General features: G+C 50.2%; 2 protein-coding genes across 2 annotated transcripts; one reads left to right on the top strand and one right to left on the bottom strand.

Annotated features, from left to right (window-relative positions):
* The first annotated feature begins 7,780 nt into the window (after window positions 1–7,780).
* Window positions 7,781–21,411, top strand: BEST1 (bestrophin 1). Its single transcript, XM_004383944.2, is given in 12 exon segments — window positions 7,781–7,844; window positions 9,653–9,841; window positions 10,714–10,808; window positions 11,282–11,515; window positions 12,088–12,242; window positions 12,611–12,688; window positions 15,850–16,002; window positions 17,746–17,826; window positions 18,122–18,273; window positions 19,995–20,660; window positions 20,662–20,759; window positions 20,762–21,411. Coding segments are annotated over 11 exon segments (1,956 nt in total). The 5' UTR covers window positions 7,781–7,844; window positions 9,653–9,689; the 3' UTR covers window positions 20,854–21,411.
* Window positions 21,412–22,134: 723 nt separating this feature from the next.
* On the bottom strand, window positions 22,135–24,620 carry FTH1 (ferritin heavy chain 1). Its single transcript, XM_004383855.3, has 4 exons — window positions 24,310–24,620; window positions 22,999–23,145; window positions 22,555–22,680; window positions 22,135–22,462 (listed from the first exon to the last, which is right to left on the bottom strand). Exons 1-4 carry the CDS (start codon window positions 24,421–24,423, stop codon window positions 22,298–22,300), a joined length of 552 nt encoding a protein of 183 aa, XP_004383912.1. The 5' UTR covers window positions 24,424–24,620; the 3' UTR covers window positions 22,135–22,297.
* Between the last annotated feature and the right edge of the window lie 101 nt (window positions 24,621–24,721).

Here is a 24,721-nt window from a genome sequence, read left to right as displayed (position 1 = left end):
AAAAAAAAAAAAAAATTAAAAACTTTTGTGCATCAAAGAACACTTTCAAGAAAGTGAAAAGACAACCCACAGAACGGGAAAATATTTGCAAATCATACACCTGATAAGGGTCTAGTATGCAGGATATATAAAGAACTTTCACAACTCCATAACAAAAAAGACAAACAAGCCAATTAAAAAATGGGCAAAGGACTTGGATAGACATTTCTCCAAAGAAAACATACCAATGGCCAACAAGCACATGAAAAGGTGTTAGACATCATTCATCATTAGCGAAAGACAAATCAAAACCACAATGAGATACCACATCACACCCAATAGGATGGCGATCATAAAAAGAAAGAAAGAAAATATCATAAAGAGAAAGAAAGAAAGTAATAAGTGTTGGTAAGAATGTGGAGAAATTGGAACCCTCACACATTGCTTTGGGAATGTAAAATGGTGCAACTTCTGTGGAAAACAGTTTGGGGTTTACTCCAAAGGTTAAACATAGAAGGACCATATGACCCAGCAATTCCATTCTTAGGTATATACTCAGAGAACTGAAAACAGGCATTCAAACAAAAACTTGTACACAAATGTTCATAGAAGTATTATTCCAAAAAATGGAATGAATAAGGGTGGTATAGCCATACATTGGAATATTATTCAGCCACAAAAAGGAATGAAGTACTGAGACATGCTCCAACATGGATGACCCTTGAAAACATCATGCTAAATAAAAGAAGTCTGACACAAAAGGACATCATTCATATGAAATGTCCCAAATGGAAAAATCCACAGAGACAGAAAGCAGAGTAGTGGCGCTAGGGCTGGGGAGAAAGGGTAACGAGAGATGACTGCTTAATGAGTGCAGGATTACTTTCTTTTAAAATTTTTTTTTATTGTACTTTAGGTGAAGGTTTACAGAACAAATAGTTTCTCATTAAACAGTCCGTACACATATTGTTTTATAACATTGGATAACAACCCCACGCTCCCTTCTTGACCATGAAGGACTTTTTTTTTTTTTTGGTGAAACTATGCATAGGGGATTACTTTTTGGGGATATGACAATGTCCTGGAGTTAGATTGTGGTGATGGTAGCACAACACGGTGAATGTACTTTAGTACTGAATTTTACATTTTAAACGGTGAATTTTATGTTTCATGAATTTTACCTCAAAAGAAAAAAAAAGAGGACTGGAAGGGAATACATTAAAATGACCACCTTCCGTAATTTTGTTTTTTCACTGCTCTGCGTTTTCTGAATTGTTTACAATAAGCATGTGACTCGCTGACTTTCGACATGTCATCAGGAAAGACCAACAGCTAGAAAAGGACATCATGCTCGGTAAAGTAGAGGGTAGGTGAAAACGAGGAAAACTCTCAATGAGATGGGTTCACACAACAGCTGCAACAAGGGACTCAGACAGACCAGTGATCATGATGACAACGGCACAGGACTATGAGTCAGTGCCGGAGCCCACATGATGACAATTAACGACAACTTTTGAAATACAAACAATAATAAAAGCAACTCTCTATTGTCGTTGTCTAAAGCAGTGCCTCTTAAACAGTAATGTGCACACAAATCATCTGTAACAATCTGTTAACATGTAGCAATCATCATCTTGTTAAAATGCAGATTCTGACTGAGCCGGTCTGGGGTGGGGCCAGAGAGTCTGCATTTCTTACAAGCTTCCAAATGATGTTCACACAGCTGGTCCCCAGACTACGCTTTGAGAAGCGAGGCTATAGAAGCCAGCAGCAGGAGGGGGTGGACTGAGTTAGCAATTCACCAAAGCTGAGGTGCCAGCAAGAAAAGGCTGTTGCTTCTGGTCCCCGCCACCACCCCACCCCCACCGCCAAAGCTATATATTGTCGTCGGGTGCCGTTCAGTCAATTTCGACTCATAGCAACCCCATGTGATAGAGTAGAACTGCCCCATAGGGTTTTCTAGGCTATAATCTTCACAGGGGAGCCCTGGTGGCACAGTGATTAAGAGCTCGGCTGCTAACCAAAAGGTCGGCAATTCAAATCCACCAGCCGCTCCTTGGAAACCCTATGGGGCAGCTCTACTCTGTCCCATAGACTCGCTATGAGTTGGAATTGACTCATCCGCAACAGGTTTGGTTTTTGGAATCTTTACAGGAGCAGACTGCCGGGTCTTTTTGTCACGGAGCTGCTGGATAGGTTCAAACTACCAATCTTTTGGTTAGCAGCTGAGTACTTAACTTTGAGCCACCAGGAAGCCTTACTTACACTAAAAATGTATTCATTGTGTATCTGAAATTTATATTGAACTGGCCGGTCTATATTTTTGTTTGTTAAACTTGGCTGTCCTAGCCTGGTATTTCCTGGGGTGGAGAAGGGCTGGAGCTGTGAGGCCCAGCCCCCCTACGGCTGAGACAGGTAAAAGCAGCTCACAAGGTAGTCCTGTTGACTTAACAGATAGTTGCCAACATTGCTTACTCCTCGCTGGGCCTGCCCTTGCCCAATCTTCCCTAAGGCCTTGGGTCTGTTCCACCCACCTGGCCATCTCCTGGGAAAAGCTCCCCTAGAAATCTGCACACAGACTCTCGGAGCAGGCCATCTGGTCCAACCGACACCCTGTGTAAGAATCCCCTCCACAGCACCCTCAGCAGGCGTACTTCTCACCCAACCCCATGGTCAGTTCCTAAGGGAGGCGGATTTGCACGGTCATTCCCGGAAGGGCTTTGTTGCCAGGCCGACCGGGATTTGAGTGGAGGCTTGGGCAAGTTCTTTGACTTCTCCGGGCCTTCATGTCCCACCTGTAACAGGTAGATACCACTTCTTATTCCCTGGGGACTTGTTCTGAAGAGTAGATGAGATTCTTTCTAAAAAGCAGTTAGTGCACTGGCTGGCACAGAGTAGGTGCTCAAGATATGACAGAAACTGTTGCTTCTTCTCTGGTTTCACCCCCACAATGCCCACCACAGCACTCAGCACAGCAGACACTGAGTGCATGCTTGCAGAATTGAGCCACAGGAATATTCTGGAACAGCGAAGAGATGCATTGCACTGGCCTAGAGAGTGGATCTAGGTTGATGGCCCGGCTCCACCCCTAATTCTTTGTGACTTTTGGCAAGTCATTTTCCTTCCTTCCCTATGTCCCAGTTTCTTCATCTGCAGAATGAGCAGCTGGATGAGAAACCCATTAACATGCTCCCCTTTACAAATTTGTTGTTGGTGGTGTGTGCCGTTGATTCCGACCCAGAGCAATCCAATATGACAGAGTAGAACTGCCCCATAGGGTTTCCTAGACTGTAATCTTTATGGAGCAGGTTACCAGGTCTTTTCCCCTGCAGAGCCGCTGGTGGGTTTGAACTGCCAACTTTACAATTAGCAGTCAAGTGCTTAACCAGTGTGCCACCAGGATTCCTTCTTCGCAAATTATGAAGCCCATTTGACAGATGGGGAAACCTGAGGCTATTGACTTGTAATGAACGTGTGAGAACAGCATCTAGTGCAGTGCCCAGTACAGTTCCCCGGGAGAAGGCTGACCCGTGGGGCTCCTTCTCACCTGCCTATTAGTCTCAGTTCTGAGCTGTCAGGGGCTGTAAATGGGGTCTGTGCCTCACCTGGCTGGCCTCAGCAGAGCAGGGTCCATGGGAGATGGGCAGCTCAGGGGTCCCAGTGTTCTCCCCAAGGCGTGATGAGTCCACTTGCTTTGTGTCTCTGGTTGGGCCAGCTCTGGTCTATTCCATACTGTTCTGGTGTGGTTGGCAGAACTGGGCCTGGTGAAGCTAGCTGCAGGCGTGTCCCAGCCTCTGCCTGCCTCCCCAGTCCTGTTGTCTTTCTGCAGTGGCCAGAGCCTATATGTTCATTTCTTTGAATGCTGAGTCTACCTGGCCCTTCAGGAAACAGGGCTGCCTGGACCCAGGTTAGAGGTATGGTTGGCAATCTTGCTTCCAGACCCTGGACTAGCAGTTTCCCTCCCCTGCCCTGTCCAGCTGTGCCAAGCCTTGTCCAAAGTCACTTCTCTCTTGGCCTCTGCTTGTTCTGTCCTGTGACTGACCCAAGAGAGGGATGTGGGCTGGTGGATGCCCTACATGTAGCCTGGCAGCAGCAGCCAGGCCTGGTTGGCTCACCCCAGAGCCCCCTGCCCACTGCTGCCGGCCAAGGTGGGTCCCTTTCTTCCTGCCCTGGCCAAGCCAGGGCCTGGAAGGACACTGTGGAGGGCCCTCTGTGATGCTTCTGTTGCCACGGTGACCCAAGATGAGAAGGCCGTAGCATTCTGCCTCTGGAACCTCACCTGTTTGCTCAGCTCTGCTCCGCCTGCCCCCGGAGATGGCTCTCTGCCAGGGGGCTGAAGAGCATAGACTGTGCTGGAGTCAGCGTCTCTTCTGTGCACCCGCCATTCCTTGGACCTCCCCTCAACCCTGACAGAGACCACTACCCTAACAGGTAAGACTCCACCCCTCATAAACTGCTCTCCACCAGAGAGGTGATGGGTAGTGGAAAGGATACAGGATTCAGAATCGGAAGACCCAGATTCTAGTCCCAACCCAGCCACTTATTAGCTGTGTTACCTTCAGCAAGGCAAGCCTTGAATTTCAGTGTCTGCCTCTGTAAAATGTAGATAATAATGCCATACTAAACCATCCCTCACAGTCATTTCTCATGACTTTTCATGGGCTGTTCTCCCGACATGTAATGCTCTTCTATCCTTCTCAGCTCAGTGAGCTCCTGCTCATGCTTCAAGACCCACCTCAAATGTTCCCTTCTCTCCCAAAGTTCCCCTGACCTCTGTGCACTTGGTACAGACCTCAGGCCTTGCCGTTCTGGGTTAGAGTTACTTAAGTGTTTCCTTTGTTTTTCATTTGCCTGTGAACTCTTGAAGGGCAGGAACCAGATTAGGCTCATTTCAGCCCCAGGGCCTGGCATCAGAAATGGTTTGTCAAGTGGCGATTTACGGAAGGGAAAGCAGAAGAGGGCTATCCTAACTGGGTTGGGTGGGCCCCATCCTTCTAGGAGTCAATCCTGGGGACCTTCCTCCAGGCCTGGCTTGGGTCAGTCAGGGCTTGTATGGCCCTGCTGTGTGCCTTAGCCATGCCTGGCTGGCTGGGGACATTTTCATGGCCAAGACACAGTGGGGAGACCATGACTTTCAGTGTGCTTGCCTCAGCACTGGGGAAGGACCAGGAGGAGCTGCTCATGGTGGCTCTTGGGATATCCTGCGGCATTTGGGAGGAGAAAGGGGGCTGGGGCAGCACTATCAGCTGGTCCTGGTGGGCCTTTGGGGACTTTGCCAAGGAACCAGCCGGTCAACCTCACTTTGGGAGGGAAGGGGACTCCAGATTCTCCCAACTCTCTCGCATGCCCCTATTGGCTGTTGGTCAGGGCCAGGGAGATAAAGGAGCCTTCCAGTGTCAGCTCTAGGCTTCCCAAGCCAGAGTCAGCCAGTTAAGGGCTCCCTCTAGCGGCCACTGCAGAGGTTTCATTTATCCTTTCAACTATACAGAGTGAGCATCACCGTGCCAGGCGTGGTGCCAGGCATGCATTTCATTTTTCAAATTTAAAACAAATACTTACTAATCATCTACTAAGTGGAAAGCTCTCTTCCGGGTTTGGTGTGTGTTGGTGGGGGGAAGAGAGAATACAACAAAGAAATCCCCTTACTTGGGAAAATACGGATGCCCAAGCCCCATCTGGAACAAGTGAATCAGAAGCTGTACGGGGTGGGGCATGAGAGCCACTGGTTTGGAGAGTTGAGTAACATGTTCCCCATCCATCATTCTCATCCAGTTGCCAAGGTAGGCATTATTGTCCCATTTCGCAGATGAGGAGACTGAGGCTCAAGGGCCCCTGTTCCTTTCGCTGTTTCAGGCAAGGACCGCGATGGGAAAGATGTTTCCCACAGCGTGGGTGGCAAGGCTGCAACAAATACTCCTACAAGGCTGCCTCTGATCCCTGGAGAGGCTCTCTCTAATAGCAACAGCTTTATTGTTCAATGTCAGCAGAAAACTATCTGAGGTCATTGTGAATTTTTTTTTTCCAGGCAAAAGTGATGTGCACAAAAATTAACACTTAGGAGTGTGGGGGTTGGGGAGAGAAAAAGAGAGAGAGAGGAAGGGAGAGGGAAAGAGAGTTAGAGTCTGCAATTATTTTAAGGCTCAGGGTCATATTTTAAATCAGGGCTCTGAAGGAGCGGTCCACAGACCACTGGCCATTATAATCCTCTGCAGTGTTTGTTAGAAATGCAACAACCTCAGGCCACAGAATCTACCCGTGGAAAGATCCTGAGAAGCTGCATGTTTAATAAGCATTCCGGGCGATTCTTGTGCCTCCTAAAAACTGTTGCCTTGAGTGCTACTCTTTTCATTTAACAATACAAGACAATCATGTTTGCGCAGGCACCCATCACTTCCAGCGATTTACAGAGCTCTCGCGTATAGATGGCTGTACTAAAATTTATTGAAGTAGCTGCTAAGATTTTAACCGGCAGCCCTTGAGAATCTGTGCACATACTTCTATTTTGCCCCTGGCTGGGAGCCAGCAGCATAACCTTTCTGAAGGGCTCCCTCCCCCCGCCCCACCCAGGGCTGCAGTATCATCCAGCTCCAAGCCTGGCTCCACTCACGCAGACCCTGCCCCCCTTCTCCTTCGGTAATTCTGGACCAACCTACTCCCCTGGGTGCTGCCAACCAATCACAGCCCAGCATATCCTATGTTGTCACCAGCAGCCAATCAGGGCTCCTCACCAGAATATTCTGAATTCTGTCCGTCTTTCTGAGGTGATGAAATTCCAAAGCAATATCGTCCTTTTCAAATGGGGGACACTGAGACCTAGAGAGGATCAGAGACGCACACAGGGTCACCAGAGGTAGAGCCGGGACTAGAACCCAGGATTTCTGACTGTAGCCCAGAATTGTTTCCACAGCCACGGCGCTGTGGCAGCCACACAGGACAGGGGCAAGCTCCTCTCCTTGGGTAACTCCTGGCCCAGAAGATAAGGCCCAGGGCCACAGTCCCTCATCCCCACGCCTCGCCCTGTAAGGCCTTAGAGGACAGGACACAAGGGACCAAATCCCTCAATCTCTGGATTTTAGGGCCCAGAGGAAATGGCAGGACTGGCAGGGCCCACGGTGGACGGAAAAGGAGCCCTGGTGGCACAATGGTTAAGCACTCAGCTCCTAACTGAAAGGATGGGGGTTTGAACCCACCCAGCGACTCTGTGGGAGAGAGGCCTGGCGATCTGCTCCTGTAAAGATGAAAACCACCCACTGCCATCAGCTAGAGTCTGACTCATTGCAACCCTATAGGACAGGGTAGAACTGCTCTTTCGGGTCTCCAAGGCTGTAATCTTTATGGAAGCAGACTGCTACATCTTTCTCCTGAGGAACGGCTGGTGGGTTCAAACCACGGACCTTTGTATTAGCAACCAAGTGCTTTAACCACTGCACCACCAGGGCTCCTTCCCATAAAGATTACAGCCTAGAAAACTCGATGCGGTAGTTCTCTGTCACATTGGGTAGTTATGAGTGGAAAATCGACTCGAGGGCACCTAGCAACAACATGGTAGAGGGGGAGGGTGACCCAAATGCCAGCCCTGGTCTCAGTCCGACTCCCCCCAGGAAGGAATTAGAGGGCCCCTGGCCCGGCTGTGATGACAGCCGTTTATGGGCAGATTATCAGGAGGGGCTCAGACAAGGGCCGCTTTGTGGAGGCCCTGGCTTAGGGAGTCAAGTGACCACTGAGCACACACTTAGACACTTGGGTGGTGCCAGTACCCTAAGGTACCCTAAAACAGGGGCCCTGGCCTCAGGACCCCAGAGAGTCCCACCAGCCCAGTGGCCAGACCTTTTGTGGAATCACCAGACCAGCCCGGAGCCCTGCCTGTGAGTAGGGGTTGCCCTAAGTGGGCTGGGCTGGGGTTTGGGCCTTCATCCATGTGTGTGATGTATACACATGAGCAGCACACATGCAGGTGTGTGAGCACCTGCATGTCTGTGCAAAGGCCCTGTGGTAGGAATGAGCTTGGTGTGCACCAGGGTCAGAGACAGCCAGTGTGGCTGTATCAGAGAAGGTTGTGGGGTGGGTGGGGACGTCAATCATTGCTTCAATAAGTTTTTTTTTTTTTGGCAGCTATAAATTACTGTTTATTGATACTTCTACTAAATGTGATAGCATAAATTAAATGGCCCTTGGTTTTAGAAACATATTTATACTTCTTGATATTGTTGCTGTTTGCCACTGAGTCAATTTCTACTCATAGCGACCCCACGTGACCAAGTAGAACTGGTTTTCTTGGCTGTAATCTATACAGAAGTAGATCGTCAGCTCTTCCTCCTGAGGAGCCGCTGGGTGGGTTTGAATCGCCAACCTTTCAGATAGAAGCTGAGGGCTTAACTGGTGCACCACCAGGGCTCCATTTCTTTCTTTCTTCTTTAAAATATATTTTATTTTACTTGTTGTTGTTGTTGTTGAGACTACACACAGCAGACCATACGCCATTTCCAGAATTTCTACATGTCCAATCCAATGACAGTGATCACATTCTTCAAGCTGTGCAACCATGCTCACCCTCCTTTTCTGAATTGTTCCTTCCCCATTAGCATAAACTCACTGCCCCCTAAGTTTCCTATCTAATCTTTTGAGTTGCTGTTGTCAATCTGATCCCATACAGATAGTTCTTAAAAGTGCTTCAATAACTTTTTACCGAGTACCTCCTATGAGAACACAATAGGAGCATCCATTCTCAGAAAAGGACAGGCAGGAAATAAGCAGAAATCCTGTATAGTATACTTTCAAGTCATGGTAAGTACTATGGAGAAAAATCAAGCAAGGTGAGGGAACAGAGAGTGTTGGTGGCAATGGCGCACCATTCCCTAGTAGAGTGACTGGGGACGTCCTTTCTGAGGAGGTGACCTGAAGTGGGAGCGGGCCACGCAGTTATCTGGGGGATGAGTAGCCCCCAGGCAGGAGGATCAGGCCCTGGAACCACCATTCCGCAAACACTGATTATCTCCATCAGCCAGGCTCTGTTCTGGGCACTGGGGAGGCGGCAGTGGATAAGGCTGAGCCGGTCCCATACTTACTTCTTGCTCCAGGGTAGCTGAGGGAGCTTGGGAAGCTAATGTACAATATGGGCTCAAAACACCGCCTGGCTCAGAGGACCCAAGCTCAGTGTGTTCACGTGGCTGTTGTTACTGCCTTTGTCGTACAAATTTAAGGGCATGCACCAAATATACAGGTCTACCTATGGGTGGGGCAACTGATTCATGCGCTAGGCTGCTAACCAAAGGGTTGGCAGTTCGAGTCCACCCAGTGGTGACTCGGAGGAAAGGCCTGACGATCTTCTTTAGAAAAAACAGCCACTGAAAACCTTATGGAATGCAGTTCAACTCTGACACCCACGGGGTCACCATGAGTGGAAATGGACTCATCGGTAACCAGCACCTATGTCTTCCTTGCCAAGGCTGTGGCCAGTCTCTGGACTCACTTCCCCGGGTCCCCATCTCCCACAGGCAGTCAGAGCTGGAGGGCCTTAGTGACCACCGTATCCCCCTCCCAGTGTCCAGACAGCAGAGCTGAGGCCCAGAGCAGGAAAGGGCCTGGCTAAGGTCACGAGTCTCAGAGAGGCTCTGACCAAAGTTCTTGCTCCCTCCCGGCCCCTCATCAGTGTCCCTGTGCGTCTGCCCACCAGGACCCAAGCCCACCTGCTGGCAGCCCGGTGCCTGGCTATGACCGTTACCTACACAAATAAAGTGGCTAATGCCCGCTTAGGCTCCTTCGCCCGGCTGCTACTGTGCTGGAGGGGCAGCATCTATAAACTGCTCTATGGCGAGTTCTTCATCTTCCTGCTCTGCTACTACACCATCCGCCTCATCTACAGGTACTGGCAGCAGGGCTAGGGCTGGGGACCAGGAGGGGGTGGCCGAGGCTCTCAGCTCCTAGGAGGGACCTCCCAGCCAGCTAGAGGACCAATGCACCAGTGGACTGAGCTGAGCTCCTGGCCAGGGCCTGGAGGTGGGAGCTGAGGAGGAGAGAAAAAGAGTCCGACTGGGAGGGCAGCTCAACCCAGGCCAGGAGGGTCTCAGAGCCAGGCCTTACCTGGTCCCCAGAATCCCACACGCTGCCCCTGTGAGGCTCACATATCCAGACTGGACATTTTTTAAAGACCAAACACCCTTTGTTTCAACCTGCTTTTAAACAGCTGTCCCTTCGATCCTTTTAAATGGTTAAAAAATAAAAAAACAAACCTATTGATGTTGAGTCAACTCTGCCCGGGTGATGCAAATGGTTTGCGCTCATCTACTAAGCTAAAAGTTGGTGGTTCAAACCCACCCAGCAGTGCTGAAGAAGAAAGGCCTGGTGATCTGCTTCTGTAAAGATTACAGCCCAGAAAACCCTATGGAGCAGTTCTACTCTGTAACACATGGGGTCGCCATGAGTCAGAATGGTCAGTGGTGCCTAAAACTGACCCCGTCATCAGGACCTTCCTTCCTACACCTCACCCACTGGTCAATGTGAGGATTCTCCTCACAGGAAACCACTCCAGATGGCCTCCTCCAGCCATGGAGCAGGGGCCCTGCTGGGCTCACGGTTGCCAGAGAAGGAGATAGGACCCAGCTCAAGTTCCTGGGGCTGAGGCAGTGGAAGAGACAAGAGGATATGGGGCAGCAAAGGCGGCTCCCTGGGACCTGGGCCTGGGGAAGAGCCTCAGCCATCTCCTCACAGCATCCATACATCTCTGCCTCCCCCCAGGCTGGCTCTCACGAGTGAACAGCAGTTGCTGTTTGAGAAGCTGACTTTGTACTGTGACAACTCCATCCAACTCATCCCCATTTCCTTCGTGCTGGGTGAGCCCCCGTTCGTGGTCTCAGGGTCTCCTGAGAGGCCCTAGGCGAACACCAGGAGCTGGGAGGTGAAGGCGAGTGGCTTGTCTGCCTCTCTGTAGTTCAGGGAAACATGGGGACTGTAGCCAGAGGGACTGAAGTTAGACATCAGGAAGGACGCCCTACTGTTAGCACCCAAGACCCCGTTTCTGAGGGAAGCGCTGACATTATGGTCCCTGGAGGCTCTGTGCAGGAGCGGAGGGGGTCCAGAAATTTTATGGGATAGGCAGGGCGGCCTGGTACAGACAACACTGGAGACTCTCGCTTCTCCAGGCAAGGCTTTGAGGGCCTTCCTCCTCCTGGGCATGTTCCGGGGTTGGGGCTGGGCCTGCTCCCATTAGAAAGATGAAGAAATCAAGGCGTCGCGGGCGCTGGGTTCTGGCACAGCCTCGCCCCTCGCCACTCCCCTCCACCCCCTCCTCATCCCAATTGCCCAGGTTTCTACGTGACGCTGGTGGTGACTCGTTGGTGGAACCAGTACGAGAGCCTGCCATGGCCCGACCGCCTCATGAACTTGGTGTCGAGCGTGGTGGAGGGCAAGGATGAGCACGGGCGGCTGCTGCGGCGCACGCTCATCCGTTACGCCAACCTGGCCAACGTGCTTATCCTGCGCAGCATCAGCGCCGCCGTCTATAAGCGCTTCCCCAGCACCCAGCACCTGGTGCAAGCAGGTGGGCGGGGCCCGAGGCCCGGGGGCGGGGCCAGGGGGGTAGTTGTCCGGCCTGAACTGGGCGGTGCCAGAGGCGGAGAAGGGCCGGGCGGAAGATGGCTGAAGCCAGGGTCCCTGGGACTGACGAGTGGATGGGACCAGGACCAGGTGGGGCCGAGATCTAGGGGCCTGTTTGGGCGAGGCGGAGTCAGGTGCCTGGAAGAGGGCGGGCCAGGAATCTACCCTCGGAGAATAGGGGTTTGAGGACGGTGACGGGGACTGGGGCGCTGGCGAGGAACGAGGGTCTACCTCCCTCGGCCTTTCGCCTTCCTCTCTCCGGTTTCCAGTCTGGACGTCTGCGACCTCCGACCTCGCCCTCGGCTTTGCCTGACCTGCTCCTGGTTAATAAGGCAGACCCCTCCCACGTGCTCAGCCCAGAACAGCACATAGTAGGCGTTCAGTAACTATGTGTTGAAAGAGAATGATAAAGGAGCGCCGACGTCCCTATGAGCTTAGTAGGGCTCTGGTCACCCAGTGCCAGCCACCCCTTCTGTGGGTTCCCCCACCCACTGCCCTCTCCACTCTTCCTGGCAGGCTTTATGACCCCCGCAGAACACAAGCTCTTAGAAAGCCTCAAAGGACCACACAACAAGTTCTGGGTGCCTTGGGTATGGTTTGCCAACCTGTCAGTGAAGGCCTGGAGGGGAGGTCGCATCCGAGATTCTGTCCTGCTCCAGAGCCTGCTGAACGTGAGCCTAACACCCTGATGGGGCTGCTGCCCAGCAGGGAGGGTGTGGCCCAGCAAAACAAGGTGTCCTACAAAGAGAAGGCTTGACCCCTAGGGTCTTCCTAGAGCCTGCCATAGTGTTGTAGGATCTTTTCCAACAGAGTTCCACAGCCCAAGGTCTCCCTTACCCTGTCCAAAAGAACCCCTCCGACTCCCTTTCTAAGTGAGCCTGTGAGATGCTGGTTCTTTCTGGGGCACAGAGAGGTTAAGTGAGCTGCCTATGACCACACAGCCAGGGCTGGACCCTGAGCAGCAAACCCTGGTGCCTGGGGAAGAGCTGGGAATGAGCCTGGAGAGCAGGTGGTGGTCAGAAGCCCTCTTGCTCCCTAGGAGATGAACACCTTGCGGTCTCATTGTGGACAGCTCTATGCCTATGACTGGATCAGTGTCCCGCTGGTCTACACGCAGGTGAGGAGGCTAGGGAAGTGGCCCCTTTGGGAAACTTGGGCTAGGAGGGCTCAGGAAACAGCCTGTCAGGATGGAGGGCTTACTTAGAGGCTAAGAGGCTCACCCTGGGATCAGAGGAAGGTTCTGTGTAGTACCAAAGTTCTGACAGTTCAGATTCCTGCCTGGTCCAGCCCAGATGAGGCAGTGTGATTATCCCTATTTTTTTTTTTTTATTCTTGTGCTTTAAGTGAAGGTTTACAGTTCAAGTTAGTCTCTCATACAAAAATTTATACATACATTGTTATGTGACCCTAGTTGCTCTCCCTATACTGTGACAGCACACTTCTCCTTTCCACCCCGGATTTCCTGCGTCCATTCAACCAGCTCCTGACCCTCTCTGCCTTTTCATCTCGCCTCTGGACAGGAGCTGCCCATTTAGTCTCATGTATCTACTTGAGCTAAGAAGCACGCTCTTCACGAATATCATTTTATGTCCCATAGTCCAGTCTAATCTTTGAAGAGCTGGCCTTGGGAATGGTTTTAGTTTTGGGCTAATAGAGAGTTCGGGGGCCATGTCTTCCAGGGACCCTCCAGTCTGAGTCAAATCATTAAGTCTTGTCTTTTTACTAGAATTTGAGATCTGCACCCCACTTTTGTCCTGCTCCGTCAGGGACTCTCTCTTGTGTTCCCTATCAGAGCGGTCATTGGTGGTAGCCGGACACCATCTGGTTCTTCTGGTCTCAGGCTGATGAAGTCTCTGGTTTATGTGGCCCTTTCTGTCTCTTGGGCTAATACTTTCCATGTGTCTTTGGTGTTCTTTATTCTCCTTTGCTCCAGGTGGGTTGGGACCGATTGATGCATCTTAGATGGCGGCTTGCAAGCTTTTAAGACCCCAGACGCCACTCACCAAAGTGGGATGCAGAACATTTTCTTAAAAAACTTTGTTATGCCAATTGACCTAGATGTCCCCTGAAACCATGGTCCCCGGACTTCTGCCCCTGCTACTCTGTCCCTCGAAGTTTTTGGTTGTATTCAAGAAATTTCTTAGCTTTGGTTTAGTCCAGTTTTGCTGACTTCCCCTGTAGTGTGTGTTGTCCTTCCCTTCACCTAAGATAATTCTTGTCTATTATCTAGTAAGTGAATACCCCTCTTCCTCCCTCCCTAGCCTTGTAACCATCAAAGAATGTTTTCTTCTGTGTTTAAACCTTTTCTTGAGTTCTCATAATAGTGGTCTTATACAATATTTGTCCTTTTGCGAATGACTAAATTCACTCAGATTCCTCCATGTTATAAGATGTTTCACGGATTCATTGTTGTTCTTTATTGTTGCGTAGTATTCCATTGTGTGGATATATCATAATTTGTTTATCCATTCGTCCGTTGATGGGCACCTAGGTTGTTTCCATCTTTTGGCTATCGTGAACAGTGCTGCAGTGAACATGGGTGTGCGTATACCTATTCGTATGATGGCTCTTATTTCTCTAGGATACATTCCAAGGAGTGGGATTGCTGGATCATATGGTACTTTTATTTCTAGCTCTTTAAGGAAGCGCCAAATCGATTTCCAAAGTGGTTGTAGCATTTTACATTCCTACTAACAGTGTATAAGTGTTCCAGTCTCTCCACAACCTCTCCAATGTTTATTATTTTGTGTTTTTTGGATTAACGCTAGCTTTGTTGGGGTGAGATGTTATCTCATTGTTGTTTTGATTTGCATTTCTCTAATGGCTAATGATCGTGAGCATTTGCTCATGTGTCTGTTAGCTGCCTGAATGTTTTCTTTGGCCAAGTGCCTGCTCATATCCTTTGCCCATTTTTTAATTGGGTTATTGGTTTTTTTGTTGTTGTTAAGGTTTTGCAGTATCTAGTAGATTTTAGAGATTAGACGCTAATCAGATTTCTCATAGCCAAAATTTTTTTCCCTGTCTGTAGGTTGTCTTTTTACTCTTTTGATGAAGTTGTTTGATGAACATAAGTGCTTGATTTTTAGGAGCTCCCAGTTATCTAGTTTCTCTTGTGGTGTTTGTACACTGTTACTTATGGTTTGTATTCTGTTTATGCCATGTATTAGGGCTCCTAGCATTGTCCCTATCTTTTCTTCCATGATCTTGATTGTTTTAGATTTTGTATTTAGGTCTTTGATCCATTTTGAGTTAGTTTTTGTGCATAGTGTGAGGTATGGTCTTGTTTCATTTTTTTGCAGATGGATGTCCAGTTATGCCAGCACCATTTGTTAAAGAGACTGTCTTTTCCCCAGTTAATGAACTTTGAGCCTTTGTCAAGTATCAGCTGCTCATAGGTGGATAAATTTATGTCTGGACTCTCAATTCTTTTCCATTGGTCTATGTATCTGTTGTTGTACCAGTACCAGGCTGTTTTGACTACCGTGGTGGCATAATAGGTTCTAAAATGAGGTAGTGTGAGGCCTCCCACTTTGTTCTTCTTCTTGAGTAGTGCTTTACTTATTGGGCTCCTTCCCTTTCCGTATGAAGTTGGTGATTTGTTTCTCCATCTCATTAAAAAAATGCCGTTGGAATTTGGATCGGGATTGCATTGTATCTGTAGATCGCTTTGGGTAGAATTGACGTTTTCACAATGTTGAGTCTTCCTATCCAGGAGCAAGGTATGTTTTTCCACTTATGCAGGTCTCTTTGGGTTTCTTGCAGTAGTGTCTTGTAGTTTTCATTGTATAGGTCTTTTGTGTCTCTGGTTAGATTTATTCCTAAGTATTTTATTTTCTTGGAGGCTATTGTAAATGGTATTGAATTGGTGATTTCCTCTTTGAAGTTCTCTTTGTTGGTGTAGAGGAATCCAACTGATTTTTGTATGTTTATCTTGTATCCTGATACTTTGCTGAACTCTTCTATTAGTTCCAGTAGTTTTCTTGAGGATTCTTTGGGGTTTTCTGTGTATAAGATCGTAACATCTGCAAATACTTTTACTTCTTCCCTGCCAATTTGGATGCCCTTTATTGCCTTTTCTAGCCTAATTGCTCTGGCTAGGACCTCCAGCACAATGCTGAATAAGAGTGGTGATAAAGGAAATCCTTGATCATCCCCATTTTAAAGAGTAGATAACAGAGACCTAAAGTCACTGGAGTGTGAAAGTCATTGCAAGGGAGGTTCCTGATCCCAGGGTCCCATCCAGCCTGTTCTGCCTCTGTCTCCTCTTCCTCTTCCTAGGTAGTGACAGTGGCTGTATACAGCTTCTTTGTGGCCTGCTTGATTGGACGGCAATTTCTGGACCCAGCCAAGGCCTACCCAGGCCACGAGCTGGACCTCTTTGTACCCGTCTTCACATTCTTGCAGTTCTTCTTCTATGCTGGCTGGCTGAAGGTAAGTCTCCTGGACAGGAGAGGGCTGTGGGCGTGGCCAGAGGATCAAGGCCAGCAGCATCCTGCAGGTGGGAGGAGTAGGGGGAGAATGGACAGCCTGAAAGGAGGGTCTCAAATGTGGAAAGAAAGGTGCTGGGCCCTGACCACACCCACTGAAAGGGTTTTAAATTTTTCTGGTCTACGCATTCTTCCTAAGTTTCTCCTGAAACTTAGCAAGCATGAGAGACATAGGGAAACCTTAGTCAGTCGAACCATTTGGTGCCCTTTCAAGAGAATGTTCTTCAAATGTTTGTCCAGAGCAAGGAGAATGCCTGGAATAAGAGTGGCAGAGGCAGGTCCTGCTGGTGAGTGTCTTCTTACCATCCTCAGCAATTCCGCTCTGGCCCCAAATTTGTCCCCTATGCTTGGTAAAGGGAATCCCTGGGTGGCACAACCAATTAAGCGCTTGACTACTAGTCAAAAGGTTGGCAGTTCAAACCCACCCAGAGGCGCCTTGGAAGACAGGCCTGGCCACCTGCTTCTGAAAGGTCATGGCCTTGAAAACCTATGGAGCAGTTCTACTCTACACACATGAGGTCGCCATGGGTTGGAATCAACTTGACAGCAACTAACAACAACAAATTAGTAAAGCAGGTCCCTGGGTGGCGCAAATGGTTTGCATTTGACTCCTAACCTAAAGGTTTGAACCTACCTAGCAGCGCTGCGGAAGAAAGGCCCAGTGATCTGCTTCTGTAAAGATCACGTCAAGAAAACCCTCTGGAGCAGTTCTACTGTGTAACACATGGGGTTGCCATGAGTCGGAATCGACTCAACAGTAATGGGTTTGGTTTTTTGACTTAGTCAAGCACTGGAAGAAAGGTTGGCACCACTTGTCCTTACTCAAGATGCCTGTTTGGGAGGTGTCTCATCCCCACCGCAAAGGGCTCCCTACCCACATCTAGTACTCTTCCTAACAGACATTCTGAATAACAGTTTTCTCTCCACCTCTATCTTTCCTTCCTTCTGTTCTCCACCCCACCCCACACCATCTTCACTCCCTTCTTCCTTTATTTTTTGATAATTGTGGTGGTGGTGGGTCTCCCTGTTTCTCCCTCCTGTCTGTGTCCCACACATGCACTGTTGCCTCTCCTTGCCCACAGTTACCATGGGTTTTTACAGATCAAACCAGATTACACCACTTGTCTGCTTCAGATTCTCCACTGGTGCCCCAGTGGCCCACATGATGTCCCCTGAACCCTTTGCACATCTCCTCACCTATGCAGGGATTTGTCACCTATTAGAGATCAGTGCAAAAGAATCTGCCTGCCTGGACCTCCCTTTAATCCAGACAGGCCTCAGCATATACCTCTGTTATGTTAGAAAATGGTGAATAAATGAATGTTTAAAGATTTGAATGAATGAATGAACAAAATTATGCAGTGCCAGGTGAGATGCAGTGAAGTGACATAAAGGTGGTGACTCAAGCCGAGGGACACACTCAGGGACAACTCGGGATTCAGGGAGGGACTGGCTCAGGGGAGTCAGAGGAGTTGGGTGTCCAGAAGCGGAGGGAGTGTGTGTGTGTTGGGGGTGTGGCCACATGTGTGGGTGTCTAGTACTCTTAATACTGTGGCTTTGAAGATAGTGGTCAGGCAGGAAAGGCCCCAGGGAGGCAAGGAAATGGCAGGTGCCAGGGCTTGAGGGTGCGAAGCAGGGCCTCAAGGAGTCCTGCCTAGGATTTCTAGAGCCTCACCTCTCCCCGAAGGTGGCTGAGCAGCTCATCAACCCATTTGGAGAGGACGACGATGACTTTGAGACCAACTGGATTGTTGATAGGAGCTTTCAGGTATAGGGGAAGGGACGGAAGGAGGCTGTCTCGTGGACTTATCACCAAACTGGACCCGGGGTGGGGAATCCCAAAGTTCTGCAGGGAGGTATCACAGTGAATGCCCACCCTCCCAGCCAATCATTCACTCACAGGATCCTCACCCCAACTTTTGAGGCTACAGGTAGGCATCGGTCTGTCCATTTCACAAATAGGGAAACTGAGGCCCAGAGAGAGAGGGGAGTCTTCAGGCAAGCCCCTGGTCCCGTTAGGCTGACCTTTCTGTTGGACTTCTGCTTCTGTCCCCGGTGACCAGGTGTCCCTGTTGGCTGTGGACGAGATGCACCAGAACCTGCCCCCGCTGGAGCGGGACATGTACTGGAATGATCGGGATCCACAACCCCCCTACACAGCCGCTTCTGCCCAGTCCCGACGACCATCCTTCTTTGGCTCTGCCTACAACATCAGGTGGGCAGTGTCACTGAACTGCTGGGGCAGGCGGAAAAGCCCTCCAGTGCAGGTCTTTGCCTAAGGACTTAGGATAGCAGCCACGAACATACATCATCCAAATGCCTGATAAGTGCCAGGCACTGTACTAAGCTCTTTATATGTCGTAACTATTTTTCCCTCCCAGTAAGCCTGGTTGATTATCTTCAGTTTTCAGGTGATTAGGTGCAGGTTCAGAAAGGTTAAGTAAGTTGCCTAGCCCAACGTCACATAGCTAGCAAGTGGCACATGTGAGCTATGTGTGCCTGGTTCCACCTGCCTTACTGCCTGACCCTGTGCAGCTTAAGGACACCTTAGGGACAGCCAGTCTTAAGCCCCTCTTTCCAGAATTGGAAACTGAGGCCCAGAGAGGGAGGAGACTTGCTCAAGGGCAGCAATGATGCAGTTGGGATTTTAGGACCTGGTTTTTAGATAAGCCAGGGTGTTTGGATGGGAAGTGGAGGTGTGATTTCCTGGGGTCGGGGAGCGGTGGCAAGCATGTCCCAGCAGGAGTCTGGGTCAGCCCAGGCACCTCCTGAGTAGACTTGTCCTACACAGGAAAGGCCTTGGGCCACCCACAGCAGCCAAACCTTCCTCCACGTGGTCCTGTTTCCCTGGTTGGGTCAGAATCCCTCTTGAGCTGTAGCTGGCCACAGTGGGCTGAAGGGCCATCCCAGACAGCCTTCTCTCCTGGGGTGACAGTCAGAGTTGGGAGGGCTGTCAAGGTGGGTGTCAAGAGTTTCTCCCACAGTATCAGGCACGATTCTCTCCTTGCTTTTTTAAGAGCCAAATAGCATATTATGCTGTAATCAGGATCAGCTAGAAAGAGTTCCTAGTTGGGGTGAGGAGGGTTTGGGAAAGTGATCAAATGAAGGACAGGGGCTTGCTTAGGTGAGAAGCATTTCCGAAGTCCATCTCTGGGCTCTGCATGGCCTGTGCTCCAGCAGCTGAAGGTTGGTGGGGAGGGGACGGTTTATAGAGAATACCCATGCATAGGCCTTGCCTCTACGGAGCACACAATTTAGCAAAGGAGCTGAAAACCAAGGCCAAACTCTGAATACAAGGTCCCAAGTGCTGAACACCTAAGACAGGGATAGAACTCAGGAAAGAGGGTCACCTTTGGCTGCCTGGGAGGTGGCCTGTAGCCAGGCTTGGAGCTGGGGCTTGGAGGATGGGAGACTTTGGACATGTGCAAGGGCAGGTCACACCCTGGGGTAGTTGCAGAGTAAAAGCCTCAGGCTCCCCGAAGCCTGCTGCCAGGAAGCCAACTTCCCTCCCTGTGGATGCTGCTCTCCAGTTGAGACCACAAATCCCTGACCTTGCCCAGATTCTCCTAGACCTTGTCTGAGCCACCCATACTTGGGGACCAGGAGTTCTGTTTGCCAGAATGAAGGGTTTGAAGGGAAGGAATGGGTGATGAGGAGGCCCTTAAGTGCCAGGCAAGGGAGTCTAGATGATATCTGCGGGCAGGAGGGAGCCTCAGAGAAGTGAGGAGCTAGCTGTGCCTGGAGGATTAATCGGAGATACGGGATGCATCAGAAGGAGAGAGGCAAGAAGAGAGTCTGGCCATTGTGAGGAAGACTGTGTGTGGCCGTGGCCTTGGCCTTGGCCAGAGGTAGGGAGGAGAGTGGGGAAGGGAGAAGTGAGGTCAGGCTTTGCTCCTTTGCCCCCCACTTAGCTCTGGGTCTCCCTCTTCTCTCTAGCATGGATAAAGAAGATATGGAGTTTCAGCCAAATCACAAGAGCGATGAGGAGGAGGAAGGCGGTGGGCCCACTGGCATCATTGGCCGCTTCTTAGGGCTGCAGTCCCATGAACACCCCACCAGAACAAACTCAAAGACCCGACTGCTAGCACGCAGGAAGGAATCCTTTCCCCACAAGATGGGCTATGCTAAGCGCCAGTACAAGGATCACAGAGGGAGCCTGATGTTCCCGGAAGGCCGACAGTACCATGGGGACCAGGAGGATAGCAAGGCCTGGAAGGTGAGGATGGACGCCTTCAGGTCCAGTCCACTGTACGAAAGGTCGGGCTACCACAGTGCTCCAGAGACGCCCCTCAGCCACACCCCCATGGTCTTCCCACCAGGACTGTCAGCACCCTCAAGGTTCGGCAGCCTCACAGACATAGAGGCCACTGTCAAAGGCCAGAGCCTAAATCCTCTGACTCTCGGGGCCAAGAATAGTTTTGAATTGCTCCCCGAGAGGGCTGCAGCCTCCAAGGAGCACCCGGAAGTAAGTTATGGAAGAAGGAAAACTGTTGAGTTTAACCTGCCAGATATGCCAGAGGCCCCTGAATATCATTCCAGCAACGTGCACACTAGATTCAGAGATCCCGGAGATCCCTACTGTGACTTGGAGAACAGGTCTGTTCCAGGGTCGCTACACTCCCTTGTGGCCCTCCCTCCCCTCTCCGCTTGCCCTGAGCCTTCCCTTCCTCCACAATGTTCTTTGATTCTGTCACTGTCAGAGTAGCTGGACTTATGCCCGGTACTGGCTTGGGGTACACACCTGGCACCCCCACCAGGGCCTCTAGGGAAGCCTTGGGGCCTGTTGTTCACTTGATCCAAGAGCCTGTCGTCACCAGGAAGAAAGACTTCCTTGGGACCCAGGTAAAGGAGGATGAGGTTGCAGTGACAGCAGTGCTAGAGTGCCACAGGGCTCGTAGGTCAGGCGGGGATGGACAGATGTTTCATTGGGCCCAGCTCACTTTGAGCAGGGGTGGCTGACATAAAACCCTGGGGCAGAAATTAGGGGTTCCATGTTGCAGCCCAAGAACTTGACTCACTGGCCACTCAACTGGGAGACTGCAAATGACCCCCTAACCATTCACTGCAGCACCAAAGAACTCTAGGAAAGCGTGGTAGGCCCTGCCACATCCCCAGGAACTGGCAGATGGCAAGAGATGAGGGCTTCTAAGGCCCTTAGCTTATCTTGTTCCACAGTGCTTTGGGGAACTCAAATGTGCTCAAGCCTCCCTTTACTCCAGAATAGTTCCTGGATACTTCAAACTTTCACCCAATTAAACAGCACCTACCCCACTCCTAACCATGAAGTGGAGAGGAAGTTGAACTTTCTATTTCTAGACTTTCAAGCTGTTATTTTTGAGGTCAGAACAGATGGCTATTTTGATTGAAACTTTAAAAGGGCAACTATCTTGTAGTTCTAGGACTAGAAGGTAACTTTTACAAAACTCCTGTGGTTTTAGTTAAGGATGTTAATATAGTTGTTAGCAAGAAAATAGTTGGATTTGCAGTTTACTTGTTCTTAGTTATATCTTCAGAAGATGTCTCAGCTTTTGCCAAGACTAGCTTCTTTTACTGCAGCTATTTTAAGTATTGACATGAAGGTACATTCTATACTCAAGTCGTATGCTTTCTCGAATTCTCCAATAGAGACGATCTACATTCCTAACCTGTTTCCCAAGGGGTTTACCAGCCTGGTCCTCATCTGCATGTCCACCAATGGGACACTGATCCAGTCATACCCATACTGCCGCCCACACCGAAGAGTGCTCCCACGACAGCCTGAATTAAATGGTCAGATTAATGGGTAACAAAGCCCAACAGGTCCAGGACTACTTGAGTCTTCAAATGCCTTCTGTACATAAACTGTGAAAGTTAGGATGAATCACCGAGAACACATAGTTCACAATCAGGAGTCCTTGGTCCTGTCTGAATTCAACACCCTACACACCTCACTATCTTTCCCAAACTAAAGACTTTAATAAATATAAATCCTCCTAAGTTTCATTTTAAGTGTAACTGAAACTGTGACGCGTAAAGAACGTGACCAATATGGCTTAGACAGATTTCTGGCCCACCCCAAGATCGCCAAGACAACAGCTGGGTACCAAATTACTTTATTTTGAAAGAATGGTACAAATGAAAGAACTGAAGTGGATGTTTTGGTACAATTTATAGAAAAGGTAAAGGTAAACCCAACATGCATGAGCTGTGTTGGTGGCCACGGAAGTCACCCCTGTGGCTGTGGGGCAGCAGGCTAAAGCTTAGTTGTCTCCGTCACTGTCTCCCAGGGTGTGCTTGTCAAAGAGATACTCTGCCAGGCCAGACGCCGGGGCTCCCATCTTCCGCAGGTTGGTCACGTAGTCACCCAATTCTTTGATGGATTTCACCTGCTCATGCAGGTAATGAGTCTCAATGAAGTCACACAACTAGAAAACAGAATAGGGAAGATTATTGGTAAGCTCTCCAGCCTCCAAGGCAACTAATTTCTTCCATGCATTCCCTGGTTTCCAATACTCACATGGGGGTCGTTCTTGTCAGTGGCCAGCTTGTGCAGTTCCAGTAGTGACTGATTCACGCTTTTTTCCAATTGTAATGCACACTCCATTGCATTCAGTCCGCTCTCCCAATCATCATAGTCTGGTTTCTGAATGAGAGAAGGGTAGGTCAATGCACCTGGGGTGTACACCTATTAACCCACTGGACAAGACAGCAAACACCCAGCATCTAACCACCACACTTTGGCAAAAGGGACATTCAAGTTTCCCCCAGTGGCTTCCGGTTTCACATCCCAGCCCACTGCCGTTTGCCTACTTTAACTTCATGCCTGAATGGGAGGCACAAAGGCAAAAGCAGAAAGTGGCCTCATTTTGAGGACAGCTGCCCGTCTGAGTGACTTCTGACACCTGAGCACTGCTGGACTGGGAGACCCTGGTGACCGCCCTAGGACCATCTATTCATTCACCTTGATGTCATGAAGGACGATTCGGCCACCTCGCTGGTTCTGCAGCTTCATCAGTTTCTCAGCGTGCTCCCTCTCCTCGTGAGATTGGTGAAGAAAATATTTGGCAAAATTCTTCAGAGCCACATCATCACGGTCGAAGTAGTAAGACTGGAAGTCGAGCAAGAACATGTTAAGCTAGGGATTCCTGAAGGAAGGTAGCTTTAACAGACTACAAAGTAGCAAAGGCAGTCTTAGCCCAGGCTTTCTCAGAGCACAGCAAAAGGCAGTCAGTGCGGAGATCGGGGGTAGGTGTGTTCCTGCATTGAACCCAACACTAATTAGTTATTACTCTAAAATACACAAGTGAAACTTCATCCTTACAAGTTTACAACTCCAGGGAACCTTTAGAAGGTCATGGGAATTTGCCTCCAGCACAGAGGGTCTTAGGGATCTGTATCACTAGAGTCCCAGCACCTTCTCCTCCCTGCCTCCCTCACCATGTTTAACACATGAGCTCGAGAGCTTGTACATTTGCCAGCTGCACAGCAGAGATTTCTGGATTTAGTCCTAAAATTAACCCTCCATGCAAGGTGACAACTGTGGGCAAATGCTGATGCAAGTATATTACCAGTAGGTGGTTTGATTTTTCAGTTTTAGACACTTGCCGTATTCAGGTGTGCCTGAAACGTAATAACGGCAGTCATTGAAAATAAGGGCAGGTTATTAGAAATAACTGCATGATGGTAGGAGAGAAGATTATTCTAGAGATATGCTTCAATTCAAGTGGGACTTAAAGATAAGCAGAACAGAGGGGTGGAGGCGGCTGTTCGCTCCGGGAGAGGTCCGCCCACGGGAGATAAGCCACTTAGCGCCAGTCCCCAAGGTTGCTATCCGACACCATTACCCAGCAGGCCCGGTCATACTCGGGAGGATGGGAGCGAGACCTCTTCACCACCATTACCCAGGGCCACATCATAGTAGGCAGTGGGAGGGATGGAAGTGCAAAATGCCACCTTCCGAACTGCAGGCTTGATTTTACAGGCTGCAAATATTACAATCCCAGGTTTCAGTAAATTAGACTCTCCGCAGAGAGGGGTGCGCAAAGGCGGTCCTTGCCTAACAGGGCGCCCTCCCGGGGAACAGCTGAAAGGGGCGAGCAGCTCAGAGTCAGGATTTCCGCGCAAGAGAAGTCCTAGGAGACCTCCAGCAGCCTCCATTTTCCAGCAGGGCGCCAGGAGGCGGGAGAGCCGCCCGATGGCCACACCCGCGCCCGCCCCGCGCCCGTAGGTCCGGAGGAGGCTGTGCCGCCCCCGGCCCGCCGCCAGGCCTCACCATGGACAGGTAGACGTAGGAGGCGTGGAGCTCCAGGTTGATCTGGCGGTTGACGGCGGCCTCCGAGTCCTGACTGTAGTTCTGGCGCACCTGCGAGGGGGATGCGGTCGTCATGGCGGCGGTTGAGAAGAGACGGTGGCGGCGGCTGCGAGGCGCTGGAGCGGCGGCGGGGGCCTTGTGGCGTCCGAGGGCGCTGCTGTGAGGAGGTGGTAGAAGGCTGGCTGGTAGCTGCTGGTTGGGGGAAGGTTGGCGAGCGCCGGGTTCCGTTCAAGCACTGTTGAAGCAGGAAACCACGGCGACTCAACGAAGAACGTCTGGCGCTGCTGGTTGCCCCGCCGGCTCTTATAGCCGGAGACGGCGTCATGCCCCTCCCTGCCAATCAGCGCCGGGCCCCGCCCCTTCCGGTGGGCGC

This window comes from Trichechus manatus, unplaced genomic scaffold (assembly GCF_000243295.1).
Source record: "Trichechus manatus latirostris isolate Lorelei unplaced genomic scaffold, TriManLat1.0 scaffold00113, whole genome shotgun sequence".
Classification (NCBI taxonomy): Eukaryota; Metazoa; Chordata; class Mammalia; order Sirenia; family Trichechidae; genus Trichechus; species Trichechus manatus.
The sequence above is the reverse complement of the archived record's forward strand: the minus strand, read 5'-3'. Positions and strand labels throughout refer to the sequence as shown.